At 51.7% G+C, this 16,672-nt stretch overlaps 8 protein-coding genes across 8 annotated transcripts; 1 reads left to right on the forward strand and 7 right to left on the reverse strand.

The window, feature by feature from the left end:
• Positions 1 to 195: 195 nt before the first annotated feature.
• N7509_011327 (uncharacterized protein) lies at positions 196 to 1,224 on the reverse strand (the record flags this gene model as incomplete). Its single annotated transcript, XM_056635964.1, has 1 exon — positions 196 to 1,224. One exon carries the CDS (start codon positions 1,222 to 1,224, stop codon positions 196 to 198), a length of 1,029 nt encoding a protein of 342 aa, XP_056486584.1.
• Positions 1,225 to 1,620: 396 nt separating this feature from the next.
• Positions 1,621 to 3,217, reverse strand: N7509_011328 (acyl-CoA dehydrogenase family protein; the record flags this gene model as incomplete). The annotated part of the gene is made up of 2 exons (XM_056635965.1): positions 1,621 to 2,326; positions 2,385 to 3,217. The coding sequence occupies 2 exons, from the start codon at positions 3,215 to 3,217 to the stop codon at positions 1,621 to 1,623; spliced, it is 1,539 nt and encodes a 512-aa protein (XP_056486585.1).
• Positions 3,218 to 4,120: 903 nt separating this feature from the next.
• N7509_011329 (phosphatidate phosphatase App1 family protein) lies at positions 4,121 to 6,289 on the reverse strand (the record flags this gene model as incomplete). The annotated part of the gene is made up of 1 exon (XM_056635966.1): positions 4,121 to 6,289. The coding sequence occupies one exon, from the start codon at positions 6,287 to 6,289 to the stop codon at positions 4,121 to 4,123; it is 2,169 nt and encodes a 722-aa protein (XP_056486586.1).
• Positions 6,290 to 7,680: 1,391 nt separating this feature from the next.
• Positions 7,681 to 7,998, reverse strand: N7509_011330 (uncharacterized protein; the record flags this gene model as incomplete). Its single annotated transcript, XM_056635967.1, has 1 exon — positions 7,681 to 7,998. One exon carries the CDS (start codon positions 7,996 to 7,998, stop codon positions 7,681 to 7,683), a length of 318 nt encoding a protein of 105 aa, XP_056486587.1.
• A 90-nt stretch (positions 7,999 to 8,088) lies between these two features.
• On the reverse strand, positions 8,089 to 9,462 carry N7509_011331 (uncharacterized protein; the record flags this gene model as incomplete). Its single annotated transcript, XM_056635968.1, has 2 exons — positions 8,089 to 9,097; positions 9,245 to 9,462. 2 exons carry the CDS (start codon positions 9,460 to 9,462, stop codon positions 8,089 to 8,091), a joined length of 1,227 nt encoding a protein of 408 aa, XP_056486588.1.
• Positions 9,463 to 11,164: 1,702 nt separating this feature from the next.
• Positions 11,165 to 12,490, forward strand: N7509_011332 (putative extracellular protein; the record flags this gene model as incomplete). Its single annotated transcript, XM_056635969.1, has 1 exon — positions 11,165 to 12,490. The coding sequence occupies one exon, from the start codon at positions 11,165 to 11,167 to the stop codon at positions 12,488 to 12,490; it is 1,326 nt and encodes a 441-aa protein (XP_056486589.1).
• Positions 12,491 to 13,013: 523 nt separating this feature from the next.
• Positions 13,014 to 13,869, reverse strand: N7509_011333 (uncharacterized protein; the record flags this gene model as incomplete). Its single annotated transcript, XM_056635970.1, has 2 exons — positions 13,014 to 13,355; positions 13,444 to 13,869. 2 exons carry the CDS (start codon positions 13,867 to 13,869, stop codon positions 13,014 to 13,016), a joined length of 768 nt encoding a protein of 255 aa, XP_056486590.1.
• Positions 13,870 to 15,343: 1,474 nt separating this feature from the next.
• On the reverse strand, positions 15,344 to 16,504 carry N7509_011334 (uncharacterized protein; the record flags this gene model as incomplete). Its single annotated transcript, XM_056635971.1, has 3 exons — positions 15,344 to 16,098; positions 16,166 to 16,414; positions 16,471 to 16,504. 3 exons carry the CDS (start codon positions 16,502 to 16,504, stop codon positions 15,344 to 15,346), a joined length of 1,038 nt encoding a protein of 345 aa, XP_056486591.1.
• Between the last annotated feature and the right edge of the window lie 168 nt (positions 16,505 to 16,672).

Below are 16,672 nucleotides of genomic sequence, written 5' to 3' on the forward strand. Positions count from 1 at the left end.
TGTTTAATTAATACACGAAATACAGTTATCATTCATATCAATCATCATCATGGATCATTTCATTTCACGTCGTGCCGGTAGTCCAAGAAAGCTTAAATGATGTCGCCTCCTCCAAACCCCCCTCCAAATCCACCGAAGCCTCCCCCGAAGCCTCCACCAGGACCACCCCGACCAAACGGCCCTCGTGGCCCTTGGTTACGCCCATGGGAGGGTCGCCAGGGCCAACGGGGTCATATCTCGCACCCGGCGGAGCACGAGGATCATATACTCCACTGCCACCACCGGGGCCACCAAAGAGAGGGTCATCAAAGGTGGGATGCATACCACCCCCACCCCCAAAGCCAGGGCCCATGGGCCCACGTAGAGGATCGTGGGGGGGGCCATTCCAGCGGGGTATAGATCTCTGTCTCCGATGTTGTAGGGATTTCTTCCTCCTCCTAGACCTGGAGGGTATCCACGAGGGGGTCGGTGGAGCTCAAATTCATCCTCGAATCCGGGCGGGGGAAAGTCCGGTGGGTTTGGCATGCGCGGTCCTGCGGCTAGAGGATCATTGAATGGGTAGGGACGTGCAGGTTGTGGGAAGTCTTCGCGGAGGGGATCATGTCGTGGTTCTGCCTCTGGCCGAATGTGGCGGTAGGCATCCTCGTATCCTTCCTTGTATAGTCCCGGCGCCAGTTTTTGAATCACATTGATTTTGAATAATCCGATCAGGTCATTTAGTCGCGCGGAGGAGATGAATACATCCTGCAGGGCACCGGCGATGTTCTCTGTGACGGGCAATGGAACTGCAGATCCGGAGATATAGTCTTTCACTGGGAGGTCGAAGGAGCTGGTGCGATCATCGCCTAAAGCCAGCGCATTGATAACGACGTTGCCACCCAGTCGGCTCACTTTGAGCAGGTATTGCATGGACGATTGCTCGTGCGCGTATCGGAAGGCAAATGTATCGTTAGTGTTCCATTCTGCGGGGAGGGCGGGGCTGTCTGTGGATGATTCTGTTGCTGTTAGCGATGAAGCTCTCAGTTGCGAGAAAGCAGAATGTAATTCACCTAGATTGTGGTCTTCTCCGAGTCCCACCAACCTGAAGCCCACTGCCACCATACAGGTATGTCCGATCAGCGCGACAGCTTCATAGGGTGTTTTGAGACTCGGCTGCCCCTCGCCAAGAGCTTTGGTCGCTAGGTCGAGGACGCGTTCAGGGTCGAGACTTTCTGTTCTTGTCATATTGAATGTGTTGTTTCTTAATTTCTGGATGTGCACGGATGTAAGGTGCAGGGGAGAAGAAGTAATTATAGTTGACGTTGAGGCGCTGAAGGTGATGCAATAAATCGGCTGACGTAATACATTTGATGCCCAAGGCAGATTGAGGCTCTGCTCATTAAACAAGCGGACTTGTATTGATCATGCCACTTTCCTGGTCAGTACAGGCATTACTAGTCGTCTCAGACATTTTCTGCCAACATGAATCTCATCTTGTTACAATATGCGGGCACACTTGAGCTATCCTCCTCCACTCTCTTTTTCACCCGACCCATCGATGTATTGAATCATAGTAGATTGCATTAATTGAATGGTATACACTGCTAACAAATTTATATGGATCATTTATATGGACAACCTCTACAACATCGCCTTGGGGAATTTCTTCATCGCCTGTCGTACTCCCAAATCGGCCAAGATCTCCTCGGTACCACCAAGAATAGCGTCGAACTTATACGTGCGGTGGAACATCTCAATGACCTTACCCATACCAGTCTGAGTCAAGCCACGTCCACCAAAGATGTTTATAGAGTGATCGGCAATCTCCTGTGCGGATCGAGTAGCGTGGGACTTGAGCAGACCGATCGGTCCACCCAGGTGCGCCGACTGCTCTGCGTAAGACATGTTGCACATCTGGTAGGCGACAGACTCGAGCCAGGCCTGGCAGGACTCGGTGAGTGAGATCATGCGGGCGAGCTTTTGGCGGATGGCGGGCTGTTCGGAGAGCTTCTTTCCGAAGACAATGCGTTGGTTGCACCATTTCAGACACTCCTCGACGATAGTCATGGACATGCGGACCACGGCGGCTACCATCATGAATCGCTCGTGGTTGAAGTTACTCATAATCACGATGAATCCCTTGTGCTCTTCGCCCAGCAGGTTACCGACGGGAACCTTGACGTTCTCGTATGTCACGTAGGCTGTCGCGGCGGCAGTCGAATAAGAGGTCTTGATTTGCTTTGTTTCAATGCCCTCGCCGCGGGGGATCAAGAGCACCGAGAAGCCCTTGTCGGTCTTGCAGCCTGTCACGAAGTAATCGGCGAACATGCCATTTGTGATCCATTTCCTTGATTCGGTCCGTTAGCTAAAGGGCCAGATAAATTGAGTGGGAAAATAGCACTCACTTGGTACCGTTGACAATATAGTGTTTGCCATCCGGCGTCTTCACAGCCGTGGTCTTGAGACCAGCAACATCGCTACCAGCAAAAGCCTCGGTGATGGCAAGACACATCTTCTTTTGTCCAGACAAGACTTCGGCCGTAACTTGTTCCTTCAACGCAGGATTGCGGAGCCATTCCTTCACGGCAGACAAACTGATCGCCATTCCTGCCATATTGCCATCTTGGAAGCCACGGGCATTGGCACGAACCAACTCTTGAGTGACAATCATGTCGTGGAGGTAATCAAACTCCTTGCCATCGACGGCACCATTCAGCAAGTTCAGTCCGTGGAGGTGCTTGCCCGGGCCCAGCCGCATAGCCAGCACGCCGTTGCCGGCCATCTTGTTAATCAGCTCTTGGCTAATGTAGGTACCATCCCTCTCCTTCTCTTGCGCTTCGGGAGTGACGTGTAAATCGGTGAATTCGCGAATCGCCTTCTGCAGACGGCGATGGCTTTCCTTGAAATAAGGACTCTTGAAGTGGGGACGCAACCACAAGGGCTCGGCATAGGGGACGGGGCTCAGGTCACCGGCCTTGGGTTCGATAACCTCCGACTTCTCGCCCTCTAGGGTACCAATACAGAGCTGATCGCGGTACTTTTCTAGAACCTCTTGTCGGTGCAAGTTGTAGAAATCGACGGTGGCATCCTGGCCGCCAACCTGTGCGAGTACGACGCTGCCGCCCGGGTGGGCGTCGACAAAATCGGTGAGATCATAGACGCGGTGATCGATGATGCACCAGAGGGATTCCTCGGTGTTGTGCTTTGCGACCTCGGCGCGGGTGAGGACTTCGGGCATCGTGAAGGATGTTCTCTGGGGTGGAGAGGAATAGTGAAGGACTCAAGTGGAGGAATGAGGAATGAGGAATGGGGGGGGGGGTTAGTAAATAGCAAGAGTTCCCCGGATTTCATGGACCAATGACAGTCCAGGCGATGTTCAGCCGAGGTGTAAAACTTGCGCGTGAACCGAGGTGCACAATCAGCAGGCCAGTTGCAGTGCAGTAGTACAGTAGTACAGTAAGATTATAATATCCTTTCCCTTTCTATTGTGGTCGAGTTACTCGTACACCATAATTGCCCTGCTTCAAATATATGAAAGACGGCAGAGATGTGTACTCCTACTCCTAACTGAACCGTCTACCCAGAGTTGCCCAGGCTCAACGGCCGAGGTCCATAATTCACGTTGCAATGTCACCCCAGAATCAGTCTAAAAAGGATGGGCCCATATTTCGGAGATTTGGCCTCTGCACGAATAGAATGCCGCAGAGTTGTCATCGTCACTTTGCAGCCACCAACGCGACCCACTGCGATCGACAAGCCCAACTCTATCGTCTAATTTGGGAATAAACATACAACTCAAGGACTGGGTACGGAGTACATGATTCCAAGGGTTGCCTTTTACATCCTGAGATACTGTGATAGCCTGTGATAGCCTGTCATAGCCTGTCATAGCACACGTGAAGAGAAAATATCTACGATGCCATCTTACCAATTGTTTCAATTGTTTCCCTCTTTATTCAACTCCGCGAAACGCGCCATCAACCATAAATGAAATGGGATATAGATACTTTATATGGTATATGCATATGTACAATGTCTCAATCCCAGCACTGGCAGGCCAGGCCAGGCCATAACTGCCGAGACACAGCGTCCAGCGTCTATTGGCAAGCGCTCAAAACTCCCAACATCTTCTTGGTCTTCTTTATTTATCGCGTTTCTTTTGCCCCTTTCCCAGCTGCTCCTCTATCAACCACATACAAACGGGCTGTGCGTCACTTCCAACGCGCCAGCTACCCAGTACAACACCTTGATTCTCGAGTATCTCGCTCGCTCGCTCCCAGCGACGTCGCCACAGTTCTTCGCGTTTGTTGGGGAGTGGCGCAGGTGGCATTCCTGAGTCGGTGGTAGCGTAAGAGCTGTTGGTGTTCATCCTTTCAAGGGACTGGTTCGATGCCGTCGATCGCAATCCAGGTTTTGGCGCTGCAGATGACAGGTTGAGGCGTTCGGTGGCATATTGGAGAGTGGCCTGCGCTGCCGCCATGGGGTACGATGGCTTTGCAGCGGTTGTAGGCCGCGATGAGCCAGTGTTAGTAGGTGTAGTGCTAGCGGTCGTTGATGACGATGCAGTATTCGTTCGTCGGGGAGGTGGCACGGGTGGCGGTGCTTTACTCCGAGATGAAGCCGACGGCCCCTGCTTATTCCCATCTGCAAGTGGTTCGGTTTGTGTGCGAGATATGGGCGGAGATGGGTCTAAATCGATCAAAGAATCCGTCCTGGCTGTCGAGGTCCGCCGGGGCGGCAGGGGAGGAACTGGCTTGCGGCGGATCGCTTCTTGAGATGCTGTTCTTGAAATGCCTGATGGGGGCTTGAGAGTATCGGTTGCCCCAGATGATGTGCGCAGCGTGGACGGTTTTGAAGGCTTGGTGGGAGGGAGACGTTTGCCAGATGTATTAGCATTGGGGGTCTGCGTCTTAGGCTCTTCTTCATCTCGCAGATCAATCAAGTCTCCAGTATCCAGACTTTTCGAATCCGTTTCCGGGGTGGATGGTTTCTCAAAATTTCGCCGCGGAGGCAGGGCAGGCCTCCTCGTAGCAGAATCCGAATGGTCCACAAGTTGTGGAGTGCTGCGACTTCGACCCGGTCCCGTTTCAAGGTGCTCGGCGGATTTATCAAAGAATGGCTTGTCCTTTGGGGTAGTCACGTCACGGATAAAGATGCCCAGAATCCGACCACGGTTTGCCAGAACAATATCAGTGTAGACCTCCAGATCGGCTTCTCCACTGTCGCCGACGAGAATGAACTTGCGATCAGGGAAATCCCGTAGAATCTGTTCAAGTGAACCACGTTTTCTCTCGGCCGTGGGCTCAAAAATACCCTGTAACATGCCAGAGTATTGCTTGAGGTGGAAGGATCCTGGAGGTAGTCCGGCCATTTTGAAGTATCTCTCGAGCAGAGGGTATAATTGCCATGGAGCGTTAGATACGTAATGCATTTCCACACCACGTTTAGCAACTTGGGTATACCATTCGCTGACTCCGCCAACCTGGAGTTCAGCCAGCTCACGAACGAAAGTGTTTCGGAACATCTCCTTTGCGCCACTTGCAATCGCAGAGTGCTTCACTGTATCATCAATATCACTAATCATGCTGATACCAGAGGGTTCAATAATCTCAATCGGCTTTGCAGCTGATAGATCTTCAGACGCGAGCACTCGAACATGGGTTGGTACGAATGGCAAGGGAGCCCGCACATTGAAGTGACCGGACTCATCAGTCATAAGGTTGCGAGATTCGCTCTGATCATTGTCGAAGAAGAATATCGTGACCGGCATACCAGCAACGGGGCTTGTTAAGAAAGGGCGAAGTCTTTCCATTAAATGAGCATTTGCCATGGAGATCTCATCTTTGGTCAGCTGCGCAGCTTCTTTGAGACCGTCTTTCACCCGCTCGGTCTTAGAACTTTTCCATGCCTGATCGGCATCTCGTTCTGCTGTATCGACCAGATTCTTCATTTGCTTGTCCACGTACTCATCCTCGCCTTTCCCGGGCACCGGCTCGGGGCTATCTTCGTTAACCGTGCCCGTGGGCGTGGGAATGCCACTCAAAGTTCGAGCCAGCTTGACCATCAAGCGATGCTTTCGGTTCATGGGGCCTCGGTTTGGCGCGTAGATCCAGCCACGCACGTCAACGTCCACCCTGGCATTTTCAAGATCGGGGTTGGGCCAGCCATCGCCAAGACGGTCGCTGCTATCCTCAGAGACACCCCGATAGTCGTCAATCGTTTCGGACCACGAGTCCCGTCGCGGGCGCATCTTAGTATCATCTGCTTTCTTTTCTGGGAGTCGTCGTCCGTAGCTTGGGAATAGCACCATTTCCTCATCGCCGGACCGAGCAATCTCCACATCAGGGAAAGCACCCGGAGTGTGATAATAATCTTCTTGAGAATCACTGCTCTGGCTGGTCCATCGCGAGGTATATGCCTGGCCTAGTTCGTTGGCAGCCTTCAACCATTCGTAGGCCTTCTTGCGACGGCTACCGGGGCAGTTCCATCACCACTTCCTTGACCCCATGTCGAGGATGGCCCAGACTGTGCCATCGGGCTTCTCACAGCCTCGCTCGGCCCCTCTGTCGGACCCTTGATCGCTCTCGAGCGACTTGTAAGAGGGCGCGCCCAGATACCAAGACCAAGTCTCCCGCCCCGCAGCCGTCGCCGAGGCCCAAGAAGATAGGCAATGAAACCGCCGCCAAATCTACGGTTGCGTGCGGCAAGTCGCGCTTGACGTTTGACAATTGCACGGTAGATTCGGGACTGTGCTCGGTGTCGGAGTGCGGGGAGGGCTTCGTGTCGAAGATTCCACAGATGGTTCTGTGCTCGACGAGTCCTAAGTGGACCGACTAGGACGCGGAGGAACGTTGATAGCTTGTCGGGTCTGGCGTCGCGGCGGAAGAGGGATCGCAATGTAGGTTGGAGGCCGGTTTGGGGGAGGCGTTTGAACAGGTATGGCTTAGAGGGGAATATTGGCCAGCGAAAACGTTTAGGAGCCAGGATCTCGAGTCGTCCTCAGACGGGTGGTTGATGGTTTAGTAGGTGTGGGGGTTCAGTCTTAGGACTGATTGAGTAAGACTAATCTGCGAGAAGGATAGGAAAGGATGGATGAGCTCAGTATTCTCAGATGCAATGTCTTAGGTACTTTGTACTTACTCTGACGATGGAGAGAAGTAGTCGCAAAGAGCAAAGAATGTTGGTGGTGGAGGGGAGTTGGAACGTTCGCGCGTTGCGGGAGTGGATCAGCCAGCCCTGGTCCCTGTTACTATGACGCCAATCTCACAGGGCTGGAAGTTGCTCACACATGACTCGGTGTTCTCGGCATTTATGATTTGAATGTAAAATATCCGGGCTCATGACACTATCAGCTATTCTGCTGGTACATTTCAACAAAATTACTCCCTCGTGTGATCGATAGTAGCACTGGACCTCGGGAGGGATGGATAGGTATATATCCATCACAAGTAAAAAAGATGGTGGTACTTACCAGTAGGTAATAGGACTATATTCCCACCCCTACCAGAATCAATGGCCCGCCGGGCGGTTCAGGTTTCATAGTACGGGATATTGCTTGATAGTAGTAATACTATATAATACTCTCAGGTTCGTTCATTCATCAGGTTACTAGCACATCATGAGGCCGCAATTCAAATGTTTTTGGTATCTATAGCAATATATCGTACAAGATTCATGATTATACAATATCCGGAAGATCAATTACGTAGATTCTTCGGTATAGTTGACTTTCTTCGCCCGACTGCTCTTCCGAGACGTAGACATAGTGGCCTTGATAGTAACCGTCTCCTGGTCCACTGACAAACCACTGAGCTCGGACTCCGGGCTAGATTCTATCTCTTCCGCTTTGCGCTTGGTCCGGGACTTGGTTGGAGTTCGTTTGGGAGGACGAGCTGGTTTCTTCACAGGCGTTCCTGCTGAGCCATTGGTATCAGCGGGCTCGGCCTTGATTTTCTTTGCTGGACTGGGTGTAGCCTTGGGCTTGACGACTTTCTTGGCCGGTCGAAGCCATTCCTCCATGCCGCGAGGCCAAAAGACTCTCCCTTCTGGACCTCCCATCCCGACTTCCTCGTCGGGGATGGTCCGGGCGGTGGTACGGAGCCTTCTAGGTCAACGAACCCGCCGTTCTTCTTGGACTTGCGAGGGGGGCTTGAATGGTTTGTTCTCGTCTGTCCGTGTGTAGGGAATCAAGTCATTAAAAAGATCGTGACCGGGGAGTTTGAATGTTCGCATCAGTTCAAAAACGGCCTGTTCTTTGTCTTTGGCCTCAATCATCAGGTCCATGGTGGGAATGCAGGGGGGCAGGGTGGCCACTCTATCACTGTGTTTGCGGCGCTGGCGGGGGGTAATGGCGGGAGCGGTTTGCTCTGAATAATGCATTTTCTGCGTAATGTTCTTACGTGACCATGTAGCAGCTATGCGGTCGTAGAGAGGAATGATGTCCTGCGTGCCCTCGCGGACCTCATTCGGATCGAAAAGAATATTATGGTGATGATAATCGAGGACGAGGGGGATGTTCAACTCCTCGCAAATGGGTAATAGATCATGCACAGTCCAGCTGACATCATCGTTCTCGAGGACGAGTCGTTTCTTAATATCCTCTGACAAGACAGCATAATTCTCTCGGAACCGGTCCAGAGTAGCAGCCTTGTCACCGAAGACTCCTCCCATGTGTAGAATCATGATGGCATCACGATCTTGCTGAGGAGGGAGTTTGAGCAGTTGCAGCATCTCCGAGTGGTATTCCAAGTCGCGATAGGAGCTTTCCACCACCTCCCGTTTGGGAGAGCCTAGCTGCGTAAACTGACCAGGATGAACAGAGACCCGGTGGCCAAGTTCTCCCACAACTCTTCCTGCCTCGGCCAGGACGTCGGAGGCGAAAGGAGCCAATTTATAGCCATATTCCTTGTGACTAGCGAATGGGAACATCTCACTGCTGAGTCGCATGAACTTGATGCCATACTTATCATTCCATCGGATAAGCTTTACCAGGTCGCCTGCATTTGCCAGCCCGAGCGATTCGACGAAGGCCTGGCCGCGTGCGACGTCTGCGGGCTGATCTCGATCCGGGCGATTCTTTGTTGGATGTGGGGGTTGCTCAGGGTCTTGGAGAGGGTGTCTATTTTCGAGAATCGAAGCAATGCGACATGTTCGCGAACAGAAGACGGTTGGGGTGGAGTAGCGCAGGTAGGTGTTCAAACAGGCCTTAATACGTTAGTATAGGAACGAGGTGCGAGTCAGACCTCTGTTGAATCCGATAGCTTACATATCCAAGGCGTCCTTTCCAGGAAGAGGGAGATAGTCGCTGTGAACTGGTGGCGGGCGCCCCAACGCATCTTTGAGCTCATCTGCGTCGACAGGGACCTCTAGATCCGACTCCGGGTCCAATGAACCTTCTGCCCGGCCAGCAGGCAAAGTCACGTCGCCATTGAGGATATCAGCGGGTTTCGCATCGGTATCCAGCGTATCGGTCACCATTGGCATGTCTCCGGCTATCGGCGAGCTATTCAGATGTCGAGCGAGATTCTGAGAATAAGTGCGACGCGATGCGACAAGGTTGAGGGCTGGGCGAGCAGATAGGGAAGAGAAATTGGAGAGTTGGAAAGGAGAGAGCGAAGTCGGTCTAGAGGCATGACGAAGGTGGTCTTGAATTGGGACAGGCGATCTGACGTTCGCCACGACAATCGATCTCGATCGATCGAGGAGGCTCAGTGACAAGGGTGGCAAACCCCCGAACCAGCCCTGAAGCCGGCATGCTGAACAGACAGGGCACGCGACAGTCGAAAAGACCGACACATCCAGCGAACCTCTTGCGGAGAGATTAAGTCAGGGACTGAGAGGTCGAGGAATTGTGAGATTAGGTTGGAGGGGAGGGGACTGAGGAGCATCAAACATCCCACTCCACTCGTTCGGTTCGGCCGATGACGCGTGAATCGCGCCTTTCGCGTTTCGGCGTGACCGAAGTCTATCCTTAAAGAGAAGAGAGGCCTTCACAGCAATACACAAGGGCTGGAGTGTGTTTTTGACTACCTATGGATATGGATATACTTTGTGTATTTCTATTCCTATAGTTGAGATAAGGATAGCAGAGTAGAGGGAGGATTACTCAAGTACTAAGTAGCCTAGTAACTAATATTGATGGTGGAGACTGGTCGATCTATGCAGCTTCAACCACCAACTGACCTGACTTCCATGCTACAGCGCTACAGCGCCACAGCTAGCTCTACCTTGATCTCCTAAACGGGTATATGCAGTTAATGATGTTTAACCAATGGACAGATGGACACCGATGCCACCAAAATTAGCCCTCTTAAGCCGGCATGCAGGGCGAACCAGGGGCACAGGGAGGTTCCAGGAGCATCGAGGAGTCAATTAGCAGACCGGGACTACTCAACACCTGTTTGTAATGGGGCCACGTTATCATGGCAGTGCTTGAATCTTTTCAAGAATGGACGAGACGGAGTCTGCGTGAAATATGGAAGGTTACCACTGCCGATGGAGCAACGCGTGTTCTGTGACTGACATCACCGAATTCCCCGTCCAATTTGACTCGCGGAGATTAATTTCGATGTGGAATGAGAGTTACCCCTGGTGGTGGCTTTCATGCTTGTGGGTGCGATGCAAACTTACACTGGCCGTGGCGTTGTTATGGTGTCAGGTTTGGAATTGGAAAGGGGGAGGTGAGCAGGTCGAACTAAGACTTGCATCAGTTAGGGTTGAGTTGATACTGAACCTGCTGCTCCATTAACATTGATTCTCTATGGCTACAACAAATACTCTCACTTTGTATCGACTGTTGTCTTGTTATCCAACTCCACCAATGAGGCCATGTCGGATTTCTGTGATGGAAGCTGCGATGGTCGCCAACATTCCTCGCGTTGCTGGCCAAAAGACTCGTCGTTTGGGCTTGAGCCCCGAGGAGATGGCATCCGCCATTCCTCTAAACAACACTGGAGAATGCCACTCTTCGTCCAGGTATTTATTATAGCTCGAGCTCGCCATTTCCCCCTGTTCGTTCCTCAATCTTCTGGTTCTGGACAAATTTTGACCCTGGTGGTTATAAGCCTGGCAGACTGTTGACCCTATTCTTCTGATTAATAACCCATTCTTACTTCTACACATTGTGAGTACCTCCATGATCTATGGTTATGGCCTCGATGCTAACAAAGCATAGACTATATTCAATATGAAGGGTCTCGCTCTCCTCGCTGGCTTGTTGGCCGGGTCGGCCTCAGCCCACATGCAGATGTCCAAGCCCTATCCCATTCGTAGTCCTCTCAACAAGGACTCCAATGGCAAGAAGGATTACTCCTACACCAACCCGCTGCAGTCCTCTGGCAGTGACTACCCTTGCAAGGGCTACGCCAAGGATGACTTTGAGTCCCAGGCTACCTACAAGCAGGGCCAGAAGTACACCATGGAGCTCGAGGGCAGTGCTACTCACAATGGCGGCTCTTGCCAGCTCGCCCTGACCTACGATCAGGGTGAGACATTCAAGGTCATCGAGTCAATCCTGGGTGATTGCCCCATTGCCAAAGAGTACGACTTTACCATCCCCTCTGATGCCCCCGACGGCGAGGCACTCCTGGCCTGGACCTGGTTCAACAAGGTCGGCAACCGCGAGATGTACATGAACTGTGCCTTCGTCACCGTTGGAGGTGGATCTAAGGGAAAGCAGGTTCCTGCTCAGACCAGTTACAAGCACAACGGTCAGCAAGCCAACCATCCCAATCACCCAAACCACCCTCCCATGAAGCAGGCTGAGGCCCCCGTGGCTGAGGAGATGCCCCACGAGGAGAAGCACAAGGAGATGGTCCATGAAAACGCTCAGCGTGACGTGTACGGTGCCATGAAGACTGGCGGTTTCAGCAGCCTTCCCGAGCTCTTCGTTGCCAACATCGACCAAGCCGGCAAGTGTGTCACCATCGAGGGTGAGGCCGTGAACTTCCCAATGCCCGGAGATAACGTTGAGGGCAAGGCCAGCGGCAAGGGCTACAAGTGCGAAGGCAAGGCTCCTTTCCTCAGCAGTGATTCCAGCTCCTCCGACTCCTCTAGCTCAAAGGACAGCGACTCGAAGAGCACTACCTCGAAGGACGCTGACTCCAAGACCGATTCCAAGAGCACTACCTCGAAGGACGCTGACCCCAAGACCGATTCCAAGAGCACTACCTCGAAGGACGCTGACTCCAAGACCGACTCCAAGAAATCCAACTCTACCCGCAGCACCACCACTACTGAGACTACCTCTCAGTCCATGTCCAAGATCGCTTCTGCCTTCGGCAACCCCTCTGCCGACCCTCGCGTCCTGTCTGGACAGTCCAGTGATATGAAGGAGGCTTCGACCAACAACGCTTTCGGTTCCTATGTTGGTGGCTGGAAGTGCACTTCTGGCGAAATCCTCTGCGCTCCTGATGGACAGAGCTGGGCCATGTGCTCCAACAGCCAGCCCATCTACATGGGTCTTGTCGCTGCTGGCACTGTTTGCCGCTTTGGCTCCATTGTTCGAGCTTAGGGCTGGTAAATTTCCTATGTGTTCTGAACTTCACCCGACTGGGTCGGTCGAACATTTATCCCTTTCTGAATCTTCTATGACCCCGGTGTCTTGTTGCCCGGGGTCTTTTTGATCACTTGTTGATCTCGTTATGTTAATGATGGTAATCTGTATTCTTAATGATTGGCTGGCGTTTGGAGTCGATAGCAACGTTATGAGGCGTGCGGCAGCAGTCTTACACCTGTACCTTTTAGTTTCTGAATCAATACAAAACTTTATCAAACCCCACATTGACTACTGCCAGTAACTAGTTCTCTTCACAGTCGAATTTGAGTAGCAATAGATTCTTGTCTTATATTATATCCCTAAGTGGCTTTTTCCACACGCCTACATTCTAGGCTATGACCTTCGACGTCTAGTGTACACGCCAATCCTATTACATAACATGGTATCACAGTTCAAAAGAGACAAAATGGTCATACAATCATGGACCAGTCAATACGACTAGTCCCGCCAAATAGTTAAGTGATAGCGTATCGTTCACTTAAATGTTACCGGTGTAGGCAGAGTTGCCGTAGCCATAGGTGTTTTGGGCAGCACCTCCACCATTGGCAAGAGGGACAGTGTTGTTTTCCTTCTTGCGACCCCACGAGCCGAACCAGTTGTTCTCGTTCTTGGGCTCGGCACCCATCTCGACTTCGCCGGGGGTGGGGTGGCCAGGCAGAGCGTTATCAGCCCCGACCGCATCGGGAGATCTGTTGCGGCGCCACCAACGGCGACGGCTACCGGAAGTGTAGCCGTTTGCGGGCGAGGACCGAAGCGCTTCTCGCGCTTGTGGTGACGGGCAAGCAGGACCTGGAAGAGGATGGAGATCAGGTATAGGAAGCTAGAATGTCGCGGTTAGCATGTGGTTCTTTTTTGACTGCAGTGTTTGGTGGGAATGTTCAGGATACTCACATTCCAATGATGGCCACTGCGAAAGTGACCTTCTCCAATTTGCAGGCCATGCCGAAAGAGAGATCAGCCTTGGAATCGTCCGAGGCGTTGCCTTCACCGATTGGAGTGTTGACGGTTCCAGAGCACTGATCGATACCGTTGCGTGTCAGGACGGCGATGGCGACCATGGCGCCGGTGAAGAGGACATCGAAAAGAACGCCCAGGAAGGCGAAGAATGATTTACCACCGAGGCAGCAAACGAATAGAATGCCGAGCAGACCATAGAGAGCACTTGCGCCAGCGAGACCCTCGACGGCTTTCAGCCATGTGGCGATGTGCTGGTCATGGCGAGAAAGAATGGCGAGGTAATAGGAGAAGATACCGAGGATGACGGCAGAGGCGAGGAATTGCAGTACGCGTATAGCGAGACTGCAGAAGCGTAGAATGACGCCTCCGATACCCATGATGGAGGTTTGTATATGTTGTGGTGTTGTGGTGATGGATGAGTTGGGTAGGACCCGGGAGCGGTTAAGGTTAAAAGACCTGAGGAAGGCAACAGGATTCAGGGCGGGTTATAAGAGTAGACCCTGATGTCGACGCAATAGTCGAAGATCAGTGGGAATCGGTGGATGCTGGCGTGGTGATCCCCGGCTGCTTCGTGGGGGTGACTGGCTCTTCCCTGGTTCCACCCATCCACTTTGACATCATCCAGTTCCACTTTGGCCGTGATGAGCTTCCTGGTTGGTCACTCTAGCCCGCCACCGCATGTGAAGAAGGGAAATTTCAAAATGCGGAAAAAAAAGAAAGTTCAATAATCGATTTGGTAGCTCCTCCAGCCACACTGTTTTGCGTGGCGCAGCGACCGCAAAGCAATACTATACATAGAGAAGTGGTTGGACCCTGGTTGACTATGAACCTAGCAGTTTCTAAAAATGGGGATTCATCATTTTGGTGACGAATTACCCACACACAGCAAAGGCAACTGCGGTATTGCATTCTTAATGTGCTCGTTCCATGCCACGCCATTGCCGTGTCAAGGGCGGGACCCATGTAAGGGAGCTTATTGAAAAGCCCTCCAAGACCCAGTCACCATTGGAATATCGTGATAATGAGATGCGAGGGGGAGAGGCGGGGAATCTCAAAATGCGGGGGATACCCGAATACTAACAATATAGCCCATAGTTATCTAGGAGCACTAGCTTTCGATGATCAAATCAATAGACCAGCCCTGTTGATAACGGCGTTGTTTATTGAATGGCTGGTCTGCAATCACTGGTATGCTCTGAAGTTTCTTGACCTTGATCATCTGGCTCAGGACTCGGAATACCCAGGAATACCCACCTATCCTTTGTATCCTAGATGAAACATCTATGGAGGACCTTATAGCTTATCCTCGCCACCTCCGCAATGCCACGCCCCATAGAAGTTCCAGAACATCCTCCATCAACTGCATCATCCTTCGCCATTTATCATGAGTCGCCTCTTCCTCTTTAAGGCAAGTAAAGGCAATTCCAATTCCTGCTAAACTATGGTTTAAATTTTGGAACGCTCATGGATGCTCATTGATTGACGAAATCGCCTCTACTATGACGTATTATCAAGGTTGATATGAATGGCATGATGGCCGCGCAGGATCCACAGGAGATACAGAGAGCTTCAAGTTGAATAACCAAATACATAAGCTTGAATGGACCAGCTGGAACGTCATGAGTTAATTGAAATTCTTCGAGACTGGAAATAGGCGCGCCCAGGCTACTATTCCTGCTATCCTAATGCAATGATTTTATACACTCATCGCGATGAGAGGAAGGCCAAGGTTGTCGCCAGATATCCTCATTTCGTGCGTATTTCGAACGAAGATGACGCATAGCAAGTACTAGTGATTATTCAACTAACCCGGCTCTTTATCAAATGACAGGCCAATGGTACTCCTCAAACCTATTCTTGCACATCCACAATAATCTTGCAATGCTCATCACGATGATCAAGCAGTGCCTGAAAGCCTTTATCTACCACATCGCGCAGCGAAACCCTAGAAGTGATCATCTTCTCAGGTCGCAAATGGCCTGCCAGTAACTGATCAGAATAATCTAAATACACCATCATCGCATCAAGACAGTACTTACCCGTACTCAATGCCTGCATCACATCCAAGAAAGATTGCTCGTCGTACAAAGCCGCCCCCATGTACCGTACCTCCTTATACATGAAATCGTTGACAGGCAAAGAAGGGTTTCCCTCCCAAACAGCAAGATTCACAATCGTCCCCTGAACGCGAACAGCGGCGATCGCCCCCAAGAGCGCTTTCTCCACGCCAGCTGTGTCAAATACCACATCTGCTCCGACACCACCGGTCAGCTCTCGAACTCGTTTCGTGACATCCACCTCGCTGGGATCGAGGGTTGCCGTTGCTCCGTATTCTGTGCAAAATTTCTTGCGGTTATCCATTGGTTCGGCTACCATGATCTGTCCTGCGCCTTGCAGCTTCAAGACCTGAACAATGCCAAGCCCTATCGGCCCCCCACCGACGATGAGGACATTGTCGTTCTCTTTGAAAGGGGAGAACTTGACAGCGTGCCAAGATACGGCGAGGGGCTCGATGAGAGAAGCAGCCTCAAGGGAGATGGTATCAGGGAGGGCATAGAAGTGACCTGCTGGGGCGACAATTTTCTTAGCCATGCCACCACCATAACCTATTAGAATTAGCATGTCATTTTAATTTTACCGGCCATATTTTAGACGGGAAGGAGTACAACGTACCGCTCAGTCCGATGAATCCAATATTTTCACAGCAATGGTAATTTCCCTCCTTACACGCAGCGCATGTTCCATCGAAAATTGTCGGACGTACGACGGCGCGTTGCCCAGGTGAAACATTCTTGACGTCTTCACCGACTTCTTCGATAATTCCGCCGAATTCGTGGCCCAGTGTTGCCGGTTGCGTACAGCCTGTGATTTTATGTGGAGTTTCCGGTATCAAGATTGGGCCGCTAGTGTATTCATGCAGATCTGGAGATTGTCAGAATTGCATACCGTCATCTACAAGATGTGGTTGGACCACCTACCGCTACCGCAGATGCCAACGTAAGCGGGTCTCATCTTGATGGTCTCCGTTAGCGTCATTTTCAATATGAATTATATGTAAAGACAAACCTTAACTTGGCCTTTGCCGCAGACTGGTTCATCGACTTCTTCCACACGGATATCATCCGGTCCGTGAAAGCGAACTGATTGCATCCTCGGCGCACCTTTGAGGGTAGTTCGCGT

This window comes from Penicillium cosmopolitanum (genome assembly GCF_028827165.1).
Source record: "Penicillium cosmopolitanum strain IBT 29677 chromosome Unknown utg000009l:1.0-9042332.0:1.0-9050551.0, whole genome shotgun sequence".
NCBI lineage: Eukaryota > Fungi > Ascomycota > Eurotiomycetes > Eurotiales > Aspergillaceae > Penicillium > Penicillium cosmopolitanum.